Below are 18,808 nucleotides of genomic sequence, written 5' to 3' on the forward strand. Positions count from 1 at the left end.
CTGTTCCTTCCCAACCTATTGCCTTCTTGGTCTCTGTGTGAAAAAAACCCAACTTCTTAAGCTATCACTGCTTTTATACTCTGGAGAATTGGGGAATCTTAGGTGACGGTGAAATACTTTCATCTGTCTGTTACACTGACAGGCTGACTTGCTATTTTAGCTCTGATCCTGTTATGATTACCTGTATCATTTCCTCTCAAAGTCATCATTCTTCACCATCAGTTTTGCAGTATTTATCCAAGCTTCCTTGATGTATACCTATCTTACGACCATCCCCATCAGTCCCCAATCTTTCTTCCCATGCTAACAGTCTAGCTGTGAGATTGAAACTTTTGTTATTGCTAATCCCCAAATTGATTCAGCAGCATTTTTTAAAGAGAAAACACAAAGGCTTTTTTTCTTCTTGGTGTTTTATTACTTGTTAATACATGACAAACAGATTTATTGTGGAGCAGACAGGCAGCATTTAGCATTGCTAAACAGAAAAACACTTCCTAGTTTTGCCCTTTTATGCCCTGGTGAATAAAAAGCTCCTTTCTCTGAAACTGTTTCTGATATGTATTAACACCACCATGAAGATAAGTTTAGAACCTGCTAGGAACTTGTCTGGGCTAAGGGCAAAAGAAAGGAAGGGCTTACAGAACTAGAGTTGCATTTTTCAGGCCCTTACTATCAACTTGCAAATAGAAAGGGCTGAGAAAAAAAGGCGGCCTTGGCGGTGGGGATTTACAGCTCTTCTGTTTCGCCACTCCTTGGCACATTGACCTCAGTATGGTACTCGGAGGAGTCTCCTGAAGGCATCCAAGGTATTGGGGTTCTGTTGAAGGAGGGTCTGTTGCTGAAATTTTGATTATATATCATGAGAGATTCTGGAAGCAAAGGGCAAATATCAAACTGAGGCACTTTGAAGGTCATCCGTTTGGCTGCTTTCTCATAACCCCCGTAAGGCATGGCAGTCCTGGCACAAGGGAATACATGGAGTTAGCAAACCGAGCATAGGTAAACAACGGGATTTAGAAAATAAATAATGAAAGTTACCAAGACTGTAAATTTTACCACTGTTGCAGCTCGCTGGCCAACAAATCCTTCCCAAGAACATATATGTATCCATTGCATATGTACTAAAAAAGATTTAAAAACAACCCCCCCACACCCCTCTGCTCCTGTGCACTTCCTTCACTCCTGTTGCATCAATCTCCATCAAACCATACACCTTTCACACCTGTTGGTACCCTGTACATGTAGGAGGCAGACACTGGGTTACTGCAGAAATGAGTGGGATTTGGGTTTGTCCTGGGTAGTGATGTCCTGAGGCTATGGAATTGGGTGGCAAAATTATATACAGAGGTTAACAGGAAATTGTTGCTGCCCTAGAAATATTTGTAAAACTTTCAGTTCTTCTCAGAAGCAGCAGGAAGATCTTGATTCTTATCTGAAGTACTGTTAGGTATATAGCTTCTGATCATAAGTATTTTTCCTGAACCCTTGAACTTTAAATGGCTGCAGTAATAAACAGTGGCAAGCTAAATCTCCCTGGTCAAATGGGGTGAGAAAGAAAGGGAAATAGGATTAAAGTCCTTTTATCCATCTGCATAGGTTTTCTGTCCATAAGCTGAATTAAAATCTCTACCTCTTAATGTATTTTCTCTTTGTAGGCCTCCAAACATTTCATACACAGGAGACTGTGCTAAGAAAATGACATGCATCTAAAACTTACTTACATTGCACAAGACAGGATGGCTACAGCCAGGGTTATTGTATTTTCTCATGCTAAATAAACTGAATTGAATATCCAAGAAGACTTACCGGTTAAAAGACTTGTAATGGGGGAAATCAGCTTTGGGACTATATGACAGTAAGTCAATGGTGAACTGACTTTTGTCCTCAGGGCTGATACCCATTGCTCGTTCCCAGGGGGAGATGTAAGTTTTAAATACAGTGATTTTTTTGCCTCCTGACTTTCCATCTGTAAACAGAGGAAGGTAAAACACTCTCGTTAGATGACACTTATTCTAAATACATTGCATTTCTGTATTCTGCTATTGAAGTTGAGACACCAGCTTTGTTTCCAGATTCAATAGATTCCTCGATCAAGTCTGAGATTTTATAGTTAGATTTATCTTACATAAGACTGTCATACGCGACTTCCATCCTCGTCCACAAAAGTAGGTGTATCACAGTCTAAGAGCCACTCATCCAGGAATTTGCATTAGAGCATATATTTGAAAGCTAGTTTTTTTCATTCTTCTCTCTGGTCGCTCAGATAGAAACCTCTTACACCAAGAACAAATGTCCTTACCCCATCATCTCTTTCACTACCTCAGGGGAAGTGTTATACAAGGCAAAATGCTATCTAATTTCATAATTTACTTCTCTCTTCTCTGTCTGATCATAGCAGACATAACCCCTCCATATAAACCTCACTGTCATCATCAGATGCAACAAACAAATCCCAGACTGTACACTCCAAAACTAGGCTCAAACTTTGAAGCTGGCTCTAACTGACTGAAAACCTTTAACCATCGTATTTCATCGTCTTGGCAACCCACAACCATCTTTACTAACATCTTCCTCAGTAGTCTATTCTTGAATGTTCTAAAATGACCCTCTCCCTTGTCTCAGTATTTTTGTAAGTTGGCATTTTCTTAGTGTTTCAATGAACAGACATTCATATTTTCCCCCTCCTGAACCAGGATGTTAAGAGCCAAGTCTGGGTCAAACACCTCAGGATAGCTAAAAGCAGTTTGAAAATATGACGGGGTATCTCTCTGGAAGTTAAAATCCTGTCAATGACAGAGCTGCACTTTGCTGTTAAGTCAGATACTTGATTGCCAGAAATTTTAGGTTAGCTTCTGCCTGCACCATTAAGCAAATGAGCTTAGACAAGGGTTTTCATTCAGTGTGTCTTTTCTTTTCTTTTTTTTTCTTTTCTTTTTTCTTCCAGTTGTGTATAGTACCACCTTGCTAATAAGACCATTGGTTGTGTATTGATATGTAGCACACTTCTAAGATTCTCATCCTTCATAAGCCTTAAAAATCCTGAGCAATGACTTCTGCTTAGCTTCATTAAGGCAGATGGGAATAATAGGTTAGTGGAGTTAGCCATACTGGTGCTTCCATGGTGCCACAGTTTGTGTAGAAAATGTAAGTCCATATGAAGTAAATGAACCCTATTACTCTCATCTGAAACTTTCTTCTTTATCACACCTTCTTTCTTTGTCTTGCTTATTTTCTTCAAACCTTGCCAAACCCTGGGCTTCCGTGGTTTCAGAGAATTGCAGACATGTACAAGAATCTCATTTTCATAAAGAAGATAAAAACCATTACCCCCCTCTTTCTGTGTGAAGGACTTAAACTAAGTAATTTAGAAGTAAATTGATTGTTAGGGTTGAAAAATAAAAGTAGTTGGGATCCAGCTCCGCAGTAAAAGCTATAGGATGATATTAATCCTTATTCTCCCTGCACACAGAAATAGGATAACAATGGAGAAAAATCTCCTGTAAGAAGACAGAGAGTCTACACAGATTTCTTTTTCACAGGGATGCCCAGAAATGTAAAAGCTGGTTTTGATATAAAATGCGCATTATTCCAGAATGTAAATGAAAAACCTTGGATTTTACAAGTCACTCATTTGGTTACTTATGACAGTGGTTCCTGGTTCCCAAGCAAATTTGCTTTTTATTGTAAAATCCCATAGGTACTGTTAAAATAACAATTTCACCTGCTGATTCTCATACAAGGAATTTGGTTCTAGAGGTTTCTGGCCAGACTAAACAAAGGATAAAATTAAGCAAAGACTAAATTCAATGAAAAATACTTTTACTTGTACAGATACTGCTTCAGTAGACCGGTGGTGATTACCAGATAAGATTTAGAAATATTGCTGTTCCTTTCTGAAGATTATCCAAAAAGTGCTGTTTGTTTAGATGGAAGCTTTGATTTGAAATCAGGGCCGATATACTCGAGACTGATGTGTCAGGTTAGACTACTGAGCTAGAGTTAATACTGTCTCCAGTAGTGGTCAGTGTGAAACCTTTGAATGGAAAGGGTATGCCATACTGGCATACTGCTGTATCAACCTTAGGAGCCCAGTAGTTAAGTTTCCCATCATTTCTTTGGTCCAACCAATGAAGGTATTTCTGCTTCATTGCTATGATGTAGCAACACAGAAGCATGCAAACAAAACTATCAAGCTAAAGGCAGTTCAACTTTTCTGGACGTTGCAATGGAACTTAGTTTGGAAGAATTCAGGTTTTAGTAAATTAATTTACTTGTCCCTAAGAGTAAGGTTGGCATGAGCTCTGACAGCTTTAGCTATTTCTTATTCTTGCAGAGAGATACTTGCCTTTCCCAGTACCATCGCCTCCTTCTCCACCACTTCCAGCCGATTCCCCTGCACGCTCCCCTTCACTGTCCCCAGGGCCTCCTTTGCTTCCAGGCCTAGGAGGAACAGCAGGATACTGCTGCTTACTGGAGCCATGCTGCCCCGCTGTCACTCCTCCTACCATCCGCCCATGGGCATAGCCATGAGCATCTTCCCCGTAATGCCCTCCTGGTGGGATGAACTTCTGAAAGTGATCCTAGGGCAGGAGAAAAAAGAGTAGGAATCCCTGTTACTGGACACGGTCCATTCACATTTGCAGGGTTGGGTCCCAGAATGTGAACTCCTGAGTCTCCATGATCTGACCAGTTCTGTGTCTGAGTTACAAAACCAGTGGCAGAACTTCATGTGAGTTATTCTCTGTATTCAGTATAGGAGCAGTTATAGAACAGCAGCAAGGGCGATGGTAGCACACCTTTTAATGGATGCCTCCTAGACATTTTATATGATCAGGGTGAGAAGAGAGGGATCTGTGTATTGTCCGCAACAGTGATCAGTATGAAATACAGGAGGAAGGGGAAGGAAATGCAGCTTTTGCCAGAGCAGGTAAAGGTCCAGAAGGAGATACATTGGCTAACCTGCGGGAAAGCAAGCTGGACAAGAAATAGGAAATGTTTTCATGTCGAGGTTAAGGTAGCCCAGCCAAGTCAGCTCGATTACAGTGTGGGAGCTAAGTGTTAAAGGGCACCAGAACAACAGGGTAACTGTGACAACATAAAAGCCTGGAAGATGACTGCCCATATGTCTGTTTTTCATATATATATATATATATATAAAGGTCTGTATGGGGAGGGGTATTTACATGTTGAGAAAGACTGAAGAGAGAGCAGCCTGGGAAAACATGAAAGACTTCCTGGAAACCACAAGAGGAAAATGACAAAAAGGAAGAGTTTTGTTTGTCGCAATACGTGCATTAACGAACCAAATCTAACCAGCAACAAGGCAAGAAAGCAAGCTGTATCCATCAATAAAATCAAGTTGGTCATTATTTTCCAGGCCATCCACTCTCCCCAGTCCAGGTTAGAAGGCACAATCCCTGCAGTACATAGTGAAAGAGCAAACTGTCTATGCAGGATTTATAGACCCTGTGGTGCTAGCACAAGGTCCTGCCTTTGCACACAGCAATTTTAATAAGTACTTGTGTGGAACAGAAACTGATATGTTTGCAAAAATGTTTTATGTATTGGTCATCAGTGAGATCAAAGCTTGAATCCTATCAGATATAAAAAAGTATCTCTTGTGTATTACAAGTAACATGGGTTATATATCACATATGGTCTTTACTGTTGGACTAGGGGATTGGCTATAGCTGCACAAAGATATAACAAATACAGCTAAAGTGAATGAATCTGTGGTTCCTCATGGTGCAATTCTGTTTGCATAAATTCATCTCAGGCTGTCAATGGGAGACAAGAGTGCCAACCTCAGGGCTGGCTCTCAGAGGGTTAAGGATTTCTCAGGGCTCTTACACCTAGTACAGTTTAGCAAAAAGAAGCTTTCCAGGCTGTAAACAGGCTTCCAAGGCCAGCTGTTCGGTCAGCCAAAAATAGATGAGAAGTGAAAACCCCACAAGGCTCAAGGCAGAATTATCTAACCCTCCGCTCCCTGTGTCTCCAGCAACAGTGTCCAGGGTTTCACAGCAGGTCACCAGGCTGCAACCCAGGCAGGCAGCCAGCTGCAGGCTGAAGTGGCAGAGCTGGTGCCCCCAGGGCCTTTAGGGACTGTCTGTCCTTCTCCTAGCTGTAGGGAATTCCCTTTTTAGGAACAGAGGAGATGATGTTCCCCTGAATGTCAGGAAGCACTGAGAGGGGAGAGGATTGTGAGCATTAAGCTGTACACAGGAGCTAGCAGGGCAATCTGTTCAATTATGCGTGGGAGCTATGTAGCTGTAAAAAGGCAAACTGAAAAAAGGGTATTTTGAGGGCTAGGGGTCAGAATGAGGTTATTCTCAAAATGTTAATATATCTGCAAGGTTAGTGCTTCTACTGATTTGCTCAGTAATTTCAAAGCAGGATTTGCATCTGTTTTCCTTCAAGTTTCACCCATGCTATGTGCTCTTCCTGAGAATTAAATGCTTATTTATCTTTTCCTCTGGTTACTTACATGCACTCTACATCAAAACATCAGCATAACATGAGTAAAACAGGCTGGTTTGGTTTTTTGCATAGCAGTATTTGATGTGACCAGGAAGGGGCATCATTGTCATCTGCTGTCATTTTAAGTTGCAGTATTATCACCAAGCAGGAGTGAAGTTTCTCTGAAACAAAAAGTCTGCCTCAGCAAGGCCACACCTAAGTCTTATTTAGCTGCAAATGAAATTAGTTTGATTGGTCTCAGGCTAGTTCATGATTCTTCATGGACCCACTGGGAAAACATCCTATGTTCAGCAGACATCTCCATTCAGGTAGGAAAGACCCATTCTCCATGCAATACCCCAGTCTACTCACCTGCTAGAATAAAAATGTAATTTTCTTTAGTTTTGGCCACCACAAGAGATTGTCTTAGCTCAAAGTAATAGGAGGCAAAGGCAAATTCATCTTTTTGAAATCTTGAACCTCGGTGGATTCAAATGAGCTCATTCCAAGAGAGCGGAGTTCAGGAACAGCAGTTTCAAGCAGGAGTCTCACATAGTCAAAGCTGGGTAGGTGGAGCTTTGTCTCCAGTACTTACAGCATGCCTCTGGTCAGGATGTTTGGAGTGAAATACAGCTTGCACTTGAGGGGAACGCATGTCTTGGGCCATTGCTAAAGCATGTGGAGCTTTTACATATATGCATATCTGCATCACAAAACCGACCTCTCAGTTAGGGTTGATTGACCCTGTTGGTGGAAACCCCAGGAGAGAAGTCCAGCAGTGTCAACCGAGAAGGCTGATAACCTTCTCCTGTTGGCTCTGGGTGCAGATCACGCAGTTCCTCTGTGGTAGGGTCTGCCCTGTTGGTGCGTTGCTAGAGGTAGTGGATGTTATCAGTCCCTGGGTGTCCCTAAATCCACTCTAACAAGAGAACAATTGTGGCAAGTTCATGTGATGTGTAGTCCCCTGGGTTGGCTAAACAAATTGGGCTCATGTCTTTGAAGTCCTTAGGGCTAGCAAGAGCCTGATCCCACAGGCTGAGTGCCTAGATGGACAAATTCTGAATTCTCTAGGGCTACTGCATGTCTTATGAAAAATAGATAATGAAAGATGATCCAACTAATGGAGCTGAGATCTCTTAAGTATCTCAACGCCCTGATGTCACTGCAGGCAGTCCCCACGAGGAGACACTGTGTGCTCCCCGTCAGCTCCTTGCTGTGCCTTGAAGAGAATGATTGAGGCCACCAAATGTGTTTCTATTTCCACCTCACTGATAAAGAGCTTCCCAAAGGTTTGATGCCTATGTGGTTACTAACACTTCTGAAGTTACTGTGACTGTGTCCTCTCAGTGGCAGCCACTCAAATGCTCCTTAACGGTGGGATGGGAGATTTAAAATTCAGACACTTGGAGAGTCTCATAGAATGCCTGCTGTTTTTATCAAAGTGTGTGCCTCGGTCCTTAATTTGGAGTTCCACTGCCTTAAACCTATGATTCACTTTAAAAAAAAGGATGAAAATAAAAAGTAACCTCAGCTGTTGAAGGATCATAAGCTAATTTTTTTTTAAACATGCTCCCCAAAGAGGCACCATTCAGTGGGTTGAGCTCCTGCTCTCTATTTTCAGGTCTACTTCTGACTTGCTGTTCAATCTTAGGCAAATTATTTTTTGCCTCTATGCCTGAATTTACCCATCTAAATAATAGGAATTTTTATCTAATACTACCCTGAATTATTTATATCTTATTTGTATATTTTATGTCATCCTTGCCACATTTTCTTTGTGGATGAAAGAAACTGAGTTTCAGAATTTCGGTCCAAAGTTTTGTCACAGTGCTCTAACAAACTGCTATGGAAAATAAAAAGGCTCTTCCTCTCTGTCATTCTGCTGTTTCCACACAACTCAATTCTTGAGTAAGAAGGCATCAGACTTCATGTTCACTCTTACACAGCTTTGGGTATAGTTGGGACCTCTAGGTCTTCCGGACCAATCCAACTCCAGCACAGCTAGGCTCATTTTGTTGGAAAAGTTACATCTCAGCTGGCTTGCTCCACTTAGGTCATAACCTGAGGCTCTCTCGTATCTCAGCTCGTGGTTATCCTATAACATTTGTTCAAGAGGTTTAATATTCCCTGCAGAACAGACTTCCTAGAAAGAATGCTTTTCCTAACATTTTCCCCTAAACGCTACCTCCAGTGATCTTGATTGGCATTCTTCTGAGTACATTAAGGGGGAAACAGAGCCATCAGTGCACGCTTGTGTATTAAACCAAGTAGCTGCATGATAATATCTCTGTTCCTCCGTCCTTATGCTTTCCTTCACACACTGTATCATGTCTGGCTATTTAACATATAAAGATCTCTGAGGTAGGTTGTGTACTTCTGTCTGCTGTGAAGCACCACTTTTGGTGTTGTAACATAACCACTTCCATTTTCTTGCTGCAACCTCTGCTTACTCCTCTGAGTTCTTGTTCAGCAGCAAAAGGAATACAGGGTAACTCCTGCCGTTATCCAGAAGAACAGTAATCCAGTTCTTTAACCCTTTTTCACTTCTTCTGTTTTGTTTCACAGTTGATGTCTTAGCTTATCCGAAGAAATCTCTTGACCTGAAGACCAGCAGAAATTACTTGGCAACACACATTCAGCTTGTCTTCATACAAACACTGCCAAGATGTGGAAATGGCATTTATTTTAACTTGTGGGCGAGTCTGAGAAAGTATCAAGGTGGGTTTTTTTTGTTTGTGGGTCTTTGGTTTTTTTATGTACTACTGCTGATAATTGTCTACTCAGATATTGGTCATTCCACCTTCCCAATGGTTTTGATTTAAGATCTGGTATGTAAAGCAGAAAGGGCGGGGGGAGGCAAATCAAGTCTTTCTCTAAACTGTCTCCTGCATGTAACCCAAATCAGGCCACTGGATTTGACTAGCAGAAAGTCTATTTTTAAGGATCCTCACTGGAAGAAAAACAGTGTAACAGCAACACCCAAAAAGCATAACTATGGTTTTGTTTTCAGTTTACTCTTGATGATAGCAAGAAGGTCTTACGCAGAGGTTCCCAAAGTGGCCGGGGGACCTTGAGAGAATTTAGGGCAATAATGACTGGAGCTGTAAGGCTAAGAAGCATAGTTTCACATGATCTTGATGTGTTTGAGGCCAAACAAATTTAGCATTGTGAAGTGGAGAAAAGGTCTCTGAACTGCTGATCTATTAACTGCTAAACAGTGAAGTGGGATTTAGGAGACCCCGAGATAAGACTGAGACCCTCTCTATGACTTTAGGTGATTCATTAATCTACCCTATGGTTCAGTTTCACTGTTAAAAAATACATGTAGTAATTTCCTTTATGCTATAGTTGGTCAGATGCTACAGTAATAGAGCACATAGCAAGATAGATAGGATTTCATCATGGTCTTTAGTCAGTAGCGAATAGCATCTTGCAGCTCCACAGTGAGGTTGATAATATCCTCTAAGACATGGAGAAAACCACAGTTCCTGCGACAGGGTGGCACAGCCTGGGGTGAGGAGAAGAAATCCTTCTTCTGATTTAGTAGACAGGGCTCAGGAGAGCCCAGCTTCTCCAGCACAGCACCAAACAAGGAGGATGTCACATGAACCCTCCCTGTTTGGCAGGGTATCAGTGTGCTAGAAGTGTCAAACTCAGCCCTCCCTAAAAACATCCCCTTGTACTACATATTTGCAAGAGAAGAGGGTCACAGTATTGAAAACAGCTATGCAGTAGGTAGTGCATTTCATTTTGCTCATGTTGGGAATGGTCGGTCCTTTTGACTGTGGGTTTAGCTACTGTTTGCCTTTAATTGGATGGGTGGAGCCGCAGCAGTGATAGAGTGGCAGGTTTTCACTTTTGCATGGAGCTATCTGACATTCACGCACACACCATATATATGTTTTCTCCTCCAAAAGTAAGGAGAGTGATCTGATTGTCCAGTGTGGTTGTTTGGCTGCAGAAGGAGGAGGAGAGAAGCAGGAGGGTGATCAATGACAGGTGACTGCTGAGATCTTCTCCCTTGTGTGGAAGGTTTATGGCTACAGCACAGGCTATTCTGGGACCCCTTATATGGTTTAGATTTATTTTTAATAACCTTTCTCTTTGTGTGTTTTTATATTACATTACCTTGCTGTTACACTTTTGGGGGAAAGAAGCCATCTGTACTCCATCCCAGAACTTTCTTGACCTGCTTTGCTAAGCGTGTCCTGAGAATATTCTGATAGTTAAGAAATCTGTGATATAAAAGCAGAAAACACGACCAGCTTTAAATCCCTCCACTGTCCCACAGCCTTAAAGGCACAAGGACTTCTTTGGGATGGGGAGAAAAGGATGTGGAAATTAACTGGGAGGGGGAAATAACTGGAAGTAGCAGTAGGAATTCTTTACTCTGCCATTATCTTCTTCCCACAGTTCCCTTTTGTTTAAGCCTTCTTTTCTGCATCTGCCTTTGAGCAGAGCCAGGAGCAACAAAGGAAGGGAACAGAAAGCTAATAAAATATTGCAATCAAAAGGGCTTTTTGATGAAAGTTATTTGATGCTAAGGTCAGGCACTGTCCTTATGGTTTGGAAGATAACAGTGAGGCCACAGATCTGTTGCCTTTACCTGCCCAAGAGCAACCAGCTGTCCGAGAGCATGGCTCAGTTGCTGTGATCGCTCAGCTTTTCTTCTCACTGCTCTGACTGCCAGCAAAGGTGCTAACTCATACTGGCTGTGTTCATGAGAATAGTTATCCCCAGAGGCAGTGGATGCAGCCTGGCAGAGTCCTTGCACAGAGCGCACAGGGCAGCCAGCAAATGGTAACAATTACGTTTGTGATCCTGCTAAGCTGGCCCCAAGTGAAGGCTCTAGGGCTGACCTAAGTCTTCCTGCACTGACCAGTGGAGATTTGTTATCTGTACCATGCATGTGGAGAAAAGATAGCCTTGAAAGTGAATCATGGAGGATTTTAAAGCAGAGTATCAGCTGCTGTTTGGAGACTGTTCCATTGTTCTCATATAGCAAAGCCATAAAGAAAATCCTAGGCTTGTTAGGGTCTTGTCTAACCCCCAAGTACATTTCTCCACAGCACAGTATCTTACAGTCTTGTTCAAAGAGCTTGGCAGCAGGGGTATTCTTACAGAATAGAGGGAGAGATTCACTACAGAAAGGGTATGGTGTGAAAGTCGGGCACGGATGAATAAACAAAGTAGGAAAAACAGCTAACAAAAAAGAATTGATTGTCATCAGCCTTTGTAATGTCAGTCCTGGAGGGACTCTCTGCATGTACAGTTTTGAGTCAGTTTGTCAAAGCTCATTCGCTTTGTATTTCTCTGATTGGACACACTTAAGTGACACCCTCAAATTTTATAAGTTTGGACTTCAGCTTTTTTATTCCCTCACCTTACTATTTTCTCACTCCTCCTCACTGCAGCGGATTTTGACATATGAACTTGGCCCTCTATGTTTTAGGAGCTCTGAGATTGCTGAGTATTTATAAAAACAGCTTGCATTTCTCTAAGATTTTCATCTGAAGAGTCCAAAGTTCAACACACCATTCATTCTCACATCCTTTCTAGGAGATAGCTCACTGAAGAGATGAACTACCTAAAGCACAAAGAGATGAAGAAACTGCCCAAAGTCTAACACCAGATATGCTTGCTATATCTCCAGTCTGTCATCCCTGATCTGTAATCTGACCTACTGTTGTAATTTTAATGACTTTTTTTTTTCCCCCCAGGCATCTTTCCACATCCTGCTTCCCAAATTGTCATTTTTAGAAGTGAACTACAAAGATTTACTTATTGCTGCTTTTAAAAACATCAGAGGGGTAAAAAATAGCATGTTGTTGTTTGGCAGAACATTTTCTTCAGCTTGACTTTTATTATTTTGCTTGAGTTTCCTTGGACTGGAAAATAGATGCCGTAAAGGGATAAAATGACACCAAATAAATTTTAAATAACATCAGAAGACAAGATTCTACATCAAAATGCATATGAACCTGAAAAATTTTCTATTTGTTTTACTGTATTGCTGACAATCATGTGAAAGGAGAGTTTAATTTGTAAAAGTTTAAGTATCTTCAGAAGACTTTACACCAGCAACTAATGTAGAGAGAAGTTCAAAGATTAAACAACAGTACTAACTCATGGGAAAGGGAAGAAGAAGAAGAATGTCTGAATTTATACACCGTATCTGATAGAAAAATACTTTAGAAGACAACAAATGTAGCTTCTAGCAAATGAATTGAAGATATTGCAGTGTCAGGTTAGAGGTTTCTGTCTGAATTTTCATTTGTGGAACCTCCTGCAGAAATGAGCAGAGGACTTTGCCCAGCAGGAAGCATAAAAGGGTATCCTAGGCTAAAAATAGAACTGCACCTACTGGAGCTGAAGTCAGACCTGGATGGATCATTTCCATCCTGCAGAGAAGAAATGGAATGGGTACAAAAACAGTTAGTCCCACCCTGCGCAGCTCTGAACATGTGCCAAACATGCAGTCCTCCCTCGTCACTCAGTACTGAATTTTCTCATGCCTCTGCATGTGTGAAACCAAGTATTTGCCAAAGGAAACTAATGCTGCTGCCGAAAAGAAATAAAACTTGTGGTTTTATATTATTTTGTCTTTTTCCTGCACTACTTTGCTAGTAGATCCCCACCCCCTGGCCCATGCACATACAGAGGAGAGCTTGGGCACACTCCATTCCTGTTTCCCCTGGGTGTATGGAGCAGCTTTTTAGTTTTAATCTCCGACCTACCACAGAACTGTCGGTGAAGGCATCAGGGTTATTTTCATAAATGAACTTCTCCACCCTCAGCTGACGTAATTTGAACATCTTGGATCCTTTGTTAGTGAGGAGAGAAAGCTCTTCTAGCATCACATCTCTGGGGATGCTGATCTTCTTTCCCAAGTTCAGCTTGGACACCTCTTGTGGCATGACTACAAAACATAAAAAATGGGACACTTTAGGAAGTGCTCTGGTCCAAGTCTCTTGGCCATTGCTTCCCAGCATCAGTAGTGTCTTCAAAGCAGCCAAATTCTCTTCTAAATTAAGTTGTTAGGAAATAACCTATGCACCAAATTTTTACACTGATGACACTTTGGATATAGATGGGTGAAATTTACTCTGGATTGCAATCAAGGCAAATCTACCCAGAGAAGAGTTGCGTAAAGGTGGAGCTAGATGCACGTGTCTCACATCTGAAGCACCTCAGGCAGTGCAGCAGGATTCCTTAGTACTGCCTCAAAATGCACCACTGCCTTGTCTGGTTACTGCTTTACACTTGCCTCCCCTCCTCTGGAATTAGATGAGTGGCAGTCAGCTCTTCGGATTGGGCCAACATATAATAAATAAAGACAACTCTGGCATGCTTTGGTTTAAACATTATCCTGAAACCATGGCAAGATTCAAGGTTATTATATCTTTTTGTTTGTTTGTTTTAAGGAGAATTTTTTAAGGAAAAAGTAGTTGAAGTTCTCTTCAAGTGTTAATGTGCTGGTTACTCAATAAGTCCTTTTCCATTTAATTTGGTACCACCAATTCTCCATCAAAACAAGGAATTCAAACATTTTCAGTGTAAAAATCTTGCAGAAATGCAGTTAAAGCTTTTCATTCAGAAACAAGCAACTTTTCCTAGGCTTTCTTTTTTCTGTATTAAGCAAGGTTAAGACCACTTATCCACCTCTACATCTCATTTCCAACAGAGAGTGAACCTCCATCCTTAAACTGGTATAAAACTGGTATAAGCCCATTTGTTTTATTAGACAATCTCTGAAGAAATTATTATTTTTTTAGCAAGCCAATTTTATATAGCACTCTTTCATAGCACAGGACAAAATGTCCTTTAACTGCAAATTGGATTTTTACTTATTTGTTAACTTGAATAAAGGATTAGGGACAAACAGAAAAATATATACCTGTACCCTAGCAAAGAAGTTTCTACAGCCCTTTTGGGGGGCTGAAGAAAGGGACAGCACTGAATTATTACTTTTTAAAACCTCTAAAAATCTTCCCCATGCTGTCAAAGGTAAAGAGAAGATAGGGATATCACAGTTAATTAAAAGTCACCCTACCCAATACACAGGTATTCTGTGGAAAGGAAAGTGTCCCAAGTTATATTCTTCCTGCTGTATTACCCCCTCTAAAAGACTTTGACTTTTTCAACTAATGAGTGCTGGAATCAAAGGAATTCTCTCACGTAGAGGAAAAACAAATTAGAGACAAAGGTTATAAGAGAGAGAAAAAACATAGAATATAACTAGGCACTGCAATATTGATACCCATAATAGATCATGTTCTTTTTCCATTCACATTGGTGTGCATCCAAATTAATGCTGCAGGAGGATATGGGTTTACAAAGTGCAATTTAGGTCAACATTTGGCCTGAGTGTGTGTGCAATGCTTTTGAACAGTAAATTAGAAAATGTGATGTGGTTGAAGGCTGAGTTTCAGTAATATTTGTGGGTTTGTCTCCTGGTATGTTCACTGCATGTCTTGCTCTGGGAGTTCAGTCAGACAGGGTATGAAATTTTAAAGGCTGAAATTCAGGTTGAAATCCAAACAATTCTCACGTGTGCAGGTTTGCATATCTTACCTTCGTGTGTCAGCTTCCCAATGAGTTTAGTGGACTTTTTCCTTTTAACAGGAGCAGGAGTCCCTGCAAGGGGCATTCCCACAAAGGGTTGTCTGCTTTGCTCTAAACACACAAGGAAATGGAGAATGAAACACTAGAAAGGTATTTCTTGCCTCTCTTTTAGTTGCCATCTACAGTTAAGAGATACACAGCCTTCATGTCACACACAGGTTCTTTTCTATCCCTTCCACATGAAGGAGCTAGTGAATGCTATCATCCCATACAGAATATCATCATCAGACCATTGTGGTGTTCTCTGGAGACTTAGCATTATGACACAAAATATGGCAGCAGATCACAGCAGAAGCATTGCCAAGGTGCCATATAGCATTGTCGTCCAAAATAGGCATTTTAATTGCAATATGGCAGTCTCCCATCACCCACGTGTGCCACAGTGGTACTCTGTTATCATCTTGTGCTGCAGTAACAGAATGACAGTTTGAAAATTTGCTCTATCATACCATATTATAATACCATGCAGTTATAATTAGATGGTAATATGTATTTTTGTATAAAGATTTTGTGTCTGTCCATGAGTTATTTGGGAGCTTTTTGAATAATGTGCAAGTTTGGTTTGGATATTTGGTCCTATTAGAATTAGAATAGGTATTCAGAAAACCACTAGACTGCATGTTCTGTTAAAAAAAAGGAACAAACCAAACCCCTAAGTAATTCTGTCTTTTATGACTGCTACTGTTTTGTTACAGAAGGGCTGGAGGAACAAGGCATAGGCAAACTTGTTAAAGGAAAAGTTTTTCGCCCAATTTGAAGTCACTTGCACCTGTATCTTATGTATTGATCTTATCGCATATCATTTTGGAGGGGGGAGGAGGGGAAGAGGGAGATTTCTTCTGGTACAGTGTTCCCCATCTCTGTCCCCAGATAGGATGAGAGATCTGTACTGCAAAGTCAGGGAAAATTAGGAGAAATCTCAGCAATTCCACTTCAGGCAGCTTCTCAGAGTCCTTGGGGTTTATCACACATAATGCAAGTAGGGCAAATGTCTTGCCTTCACTTCAATACTGTCCGTGCCCAAACAACAGCATACAGAGGGACAGATTCTCACCTAATACAATACAATACAAAAAAAAAATGAGCAAAGACCCATTGGCTTCAGCAATAGCAATAACTAACCATGTCTGTCTTAGTGATTCTTTGCACTTTAGTTGCTAAAAATTTCAGAACTGAAGACATTGAACTATGAGTTATATTTTAAAACTAGCAAGCTGGCTCTAGGAGTTTGTACGCTGCCCTTGTTGTGATCAAGACATTTTTATCTCCTGTGTGTTTTGCAGTTTCATTCTACCATTGCTCCTTTTGCAACATGATTTTCATGTGATGAGGTGATGATAACTGCTAAAAGAAGCCCAGCCACAGCAAACCAGCTCCAATCACATTGGCAGATACTCTCTCAGATTAGTTTTTCTTTCAGATTCCCAAGCTTTCCTTTTTACTGAGATGCTGCCTATGTAGTTCACATCATAGAAGAGCCCATCCTGGTGTATTCCCAAAGCACGCGTGAGCAGGTGCAGCCATAAAGCACGCGCTGCACATTCTCCTCGAGCAGCCAGACATCTGCTTGGCTATATAAAAGAAGCAGGCCCTGCTTGACAGGAAAGGGGCAATGCTGCCAGGAGGCGGGGGGGTGGGAGGTTATGGCCCATCTGATGGGTCATAAGACTGGCAAAACAGAGGGAAATCATCTGTATGCCCCAAACGTGGACTCCCTGGGGCAAGACAGAAAGGGCTGGCCCTGGTGGGGAACTGTGCTCCTCTAGCACACCCATTCCCAAGGAGCAGTGAGGGCAAATCCGCCCCATTCTGCTGTCCTCCTTTACTAATCCAGCAGGATTGGGGAGTGGAAAACCTGCTGCATGCAATTGGTCTAGCGTAAGGAAAGGGGCAGCAGTCTTTCAGTATGGACAGGGTCAAGAGCTACACTGGGACTACTGCTCTTTCAGCCACCCCATCACGGTGAGGCTGCTGGAGCCTCAGCCCCATCCTCCCAACTATCCCATACATAAAGCCAGAGCCACAATTATCCTTTTCTCCCCTGCGCTGTATCCCTTGGTTCAATTCCTCTGTCTTTTTCTGCATTGGTCTTTGCAGAAGTAATTTTGTTGTTTTTGCTGCAAACCAAACCAGTCTTTACCCTCTCCAGCACCTGCTCTAAACTATTTTGCTGCCCAGTCAACTCACCTCAGGCTTGCAGTGCCAGGCTCAGACCAGCTCACGCGCCTGCCCCAGAGCTCAGCAGTGGGCTGCTTCCTTCCAGCCCGTCTCTGGGTGCTGCTGGGCACGCTTGTCCAGTAGCCCCGCTCACCCAGGATGCCTGGGCGCAGGCAAGCTGTGCCCAGCACAAACTGCTGATGCGAAGTGCTGTGAATTTGACTCCTGAAGGCTGCTCGCACAGGCATCCTGCAGTTATTAATAGCTAACGGCCCAGAGGGCAGAGTCTCAGATAGCACTGCCACCAGACCCGAGGAGAGGGGAAAGGAAAAGGTTGCTCCTCAGGCCTCCTGCAGTAACTGCCTCAGTTTCCAGGAAAACCTAGCACTCCATAGGTTCCTCACTTCTTCCTCCTCTTTGTTCAAATCAACATCCGTTCCCCTTCCTCCTCCTATTGCATTTTAATGCAATTCATAAAACCGTCTCAATATCCTGTTTCTCAGGAACATGTACATACATGATGTAATGCCTCAAAAGCTCTCTTGGATCTTGCCCTGTTTTACACCCTCCTTCTGCCCCCTCCTCTTCCATCATTCAACCCAGTGTCCTCTAGGCTCTCATACATAATTCCTAAAATGCCAGGCATTCAAATAATACATCAGAAAGCACAGAAGAAAAATAATGGTATGCATGAAGCAAGAAGTAGTAGGAAAACCACAAAGTCTAGAAAACTATTTAGAGAGTTCTAGGAGGTAGCTGTGTAATGGGAATGGGAAACCCAGCAGAATCAAATAGCAAGGAAACCAATTTCCTGATTCATGACAGAAATAAGGTTGATTGCCTGCATTTGGTGCAGCTTTGTACATGCAAATGACTCCCCTTTAGCTCCTGTTCATTATGAGACTACTCTCCCTGTTTTTCCCCCCATACCCAGTTGGGTTCTGGTTCTAGGATGAAGGGAACATATCTCATTTTACTGGATTACTCAAAGATGCACATACCTTTCAGCTTCTATGTAAAGCAGAAATCCTACAGAAAACAGTGTCTTTCTATTTCACACTGGATCAAAATCAAGTTGTCCACTGAATAAACCTAGAGGCGGGGGCGGGGGGGGGGGGGGCGGATCAAAACACAGCTGTGATTGTAGTAGAAAATCATCCGCACAGAGAATTGCAAGCAAATTTGATATAAAGGAACATCAGAAGACAGTCACTTTCGGTTTTTCCTAGGTTTTGCAGTTGGTTTTGCCTGCACCAAATGCGTATAAACCTTCCCAGTGGGTTGAAAGCACAAAGTATTAACCCCTAGTAGTGTTTGGAAGATCCTGTCTAACAGTGCTGTAACATACCTATGGGCAATAATCAGCTTTTATACCCTGCTTGGAGTCAGGGCATGTATGGCAATCTCCTGGCCTAAAGTTTCCCATTTTCTTCTTGCTTGCATCCATATAACCACTGTGTACACTTCACATTGTGCCTATAGCACAGCTCTTATTCTCCCTCATTCGAATCTACTGTAACGCCGTGCTGTAAGCTTTCCACTATCCAGAAGAGTGCTGCATCCTTCACTG

The 18,808-nt window shown here is 41.9% G+C and overlaps 1 protein-coding gene across 2 annotated transcripts; it reads right to left on the reverse strand.

Annotated features, from left to right (window-relative positions):
• Nucleotides 1-403: 403 nt before the first annotated feature.
• Nucleotides 404-17,472, reverse strand: MYOZ1 (myozenin 1). Of its 2 annotated transcripts, XM_030031352.1 has the most exons (6): nucleotides 17,269-17,464; nucleotides 15,031-15,132; nucleotides 13,194-13,375; nucleotides 4,346-4,580; nucleotides 1,807-1,966; nucleotides 404-958 (listed from the first exon to the last, which is right to left on the reverse strand). In XM_030031352.1, the coding sequence occupies exons 2-6, from the start codon at nucleotides 15,104-15,106 to the stop codon at nucleotides 727-729; spliced, it is 885 nt and encodes a 294-aa protein (XP_029887212.1). In that variant the 5' UTR covers nucleotides 15,107-15,132; nucleotides 17,269-17,464; the 3' UTR covers nucleotides 404-726. The 2 variants fall into 2 exon arrangements, with proteins under 2 accessions (XP_029887212.1, XP_029887214.1); XM_030031354.1 differs by lacking the exon at nucleotides 15,031-15,132 and having other exon boundaries at nucleotides 17,269-17,472.
• Between the last annotated feature and the right edge of the window lie 1,336 nt (nucleotides 17,473-18,808).

Source organism: Aquila chrysaetos, chromosome 11 (assembly GCF_900496995.4).
Source record: "Aquila chrysaetos chrysaetos chromosome 11, bAquChr1.4, whole genome shotgun sequence".
In the NCBI taxonomy this organism is placed as follows: domain Eukaryota; kingdom Metazoa; phylum Chordata; class Aves; order Accipitriformes; family Accipitridae; genus Aquila; species Aquila chrysaetos.